At 48.9% G+C, this 1,360-nt stretch overlaps 1 protein-coding gene across 1 annotated transcript; it reads right to left on the minus strand.

Annotated features, from left to right (window-relative positions):
• Positions 1–290: 290 nt before the first annotated feature.
• Positions 291–776, minus strand: LOC101420815 (ubiquitin-ribosomal protein eL40 fusion protein-like). Its single transcript, XM_058304716.1, has one exon. The coding sequence runs from the start codon at positions 753–755 to the stop codon at positions 291–293; it is 465 nt and encodes a 154-aa protein (XP_058160699.1). The 5' UTR covers positions 756–776.
• Between the last annotated feature and the right edge of the window lie 584 nt (positions 777–1,360).

A 1,360-nucleotide genomic window follows, 5' to 3' on the forward strand; every position in this document is an offset into this window, starting at 1 on the left:
CCAGATGTGGTATTGCTTGATCGAATTAACACATCCCTTGGTACCTGGTATGCAGCTATTGATTTGGCAAGTGCTTTTTTCTCAGTTCCTGTTAGTAAAGATCACTGAAAACAGTTTGCTTCAGCTGGCAAGCAATACTACTTCACTGTCCTACCTCAGGGGTGTATCACCTTTCCATTCCCATGTCATAATGTAGTCTTCAGGGGACTTGATCTTCTCTCCCTTCCAGAAGACATCACACTGGTCCACTGTATTGATGATATGGTTTTTTTTTATTTGTTTGTTTTGCTTCAGACGACAAAGGGGGCTTTATTGGGGTCTCGAGGCCACCCGTGGGAGGGGCCGGGGCGCCGTGCAGAGCAGGGCCCTCTCTTGACCTTCTTCTTGGGGCACAGGTTGTTGGTGTGGCCACACTTCTTCTTGCGGCAGTTGATGGTCCCGGGGTGCAGGCGCACGTAACACTTGCGGCAGATCATCTTGTCGCAGTTGTACTTCTGGGCGAGCTGGCAGAGGGAGGGCTCGATGATGTCCCCCTGGAGGCGCAGCACCAGGTGCAGGGTGGACTCTTTCTGGATATTGTAGTCTGACAGCATGCAGCCATCCTCCAGCTGTTTGCCTACGAAGATGAGGCGCTGCTGGTTGGGTGGGATGCCCTCCTTGTCCTGGATTTTGACCTTGACGTTCTCGATTGTGTCGCTGGGCTCCACCTTAAGGGAGATTGCCTTGCCCGTCAGGGTCTTCATGAAGATCTGCATGTCTGCGTTCTCTCAGCCGCCTCGCTGACGAGAAAGAGCGATGATATCATGTTGATTGTACCTACTGAGCAAGAAGTAGCATCTGCTCTAGATTTATAATGCATATGTGTGTCAGAGGGTAGGAGAAATACCCAATGAAAATTCAGGGTCCTTCCATCTCAGTGAAATTTTTAGGTGTTCAGTGGTATGGGGCATGTTAATATAGCCCTTCCAAGGTGAAGGATAAGCTATTGCATCTGACCCCTCCTTCAACCAAAAATGAGGCACAATGCTTAGTTGGCCTCTGGATTTTGGAGACAATACATTCCTCATTTGGGTGTGCTACTCCAGCCCATTTACTGAGTGATCTGAAAAGCTGCTAATTTTGAGTGGGGGTCAGAACTAGAGGAAGCTCTGTATCAGCTCCAGGCTACTGTGCAAGCTATTATGGCACTTGGGCCATATGATCCACCAAATCTAATGGTATCCAGAGCCTTTGACAGGCCCCTATAGAAGAATCACAGCATAGATTTAGGATTATGGAGCAAAGCCCTGCCGTCCTCTGCAGGTAACTATTCTTCTTTTGAGAGACAGCATTTGGCCTGCTTCAGAGCCTTAACAGAAAC

The sequence above is a fragment of the Dasypus novemcinctus genome, chromosome 9 (assembly GCF_030445035.2).
Source record: "Dasypus novemcinctus isolate mDasNov1 chromosome 9, mDasNov1.1.hap2, whole genome shotgun sequence".
Classification (NCBI taxonomy): Eukaryota; Metazoa; Chordata; class Mammalia; order Cingulata; family Dasypodidae; genus Dasypus; species Dasypus novemcinctus.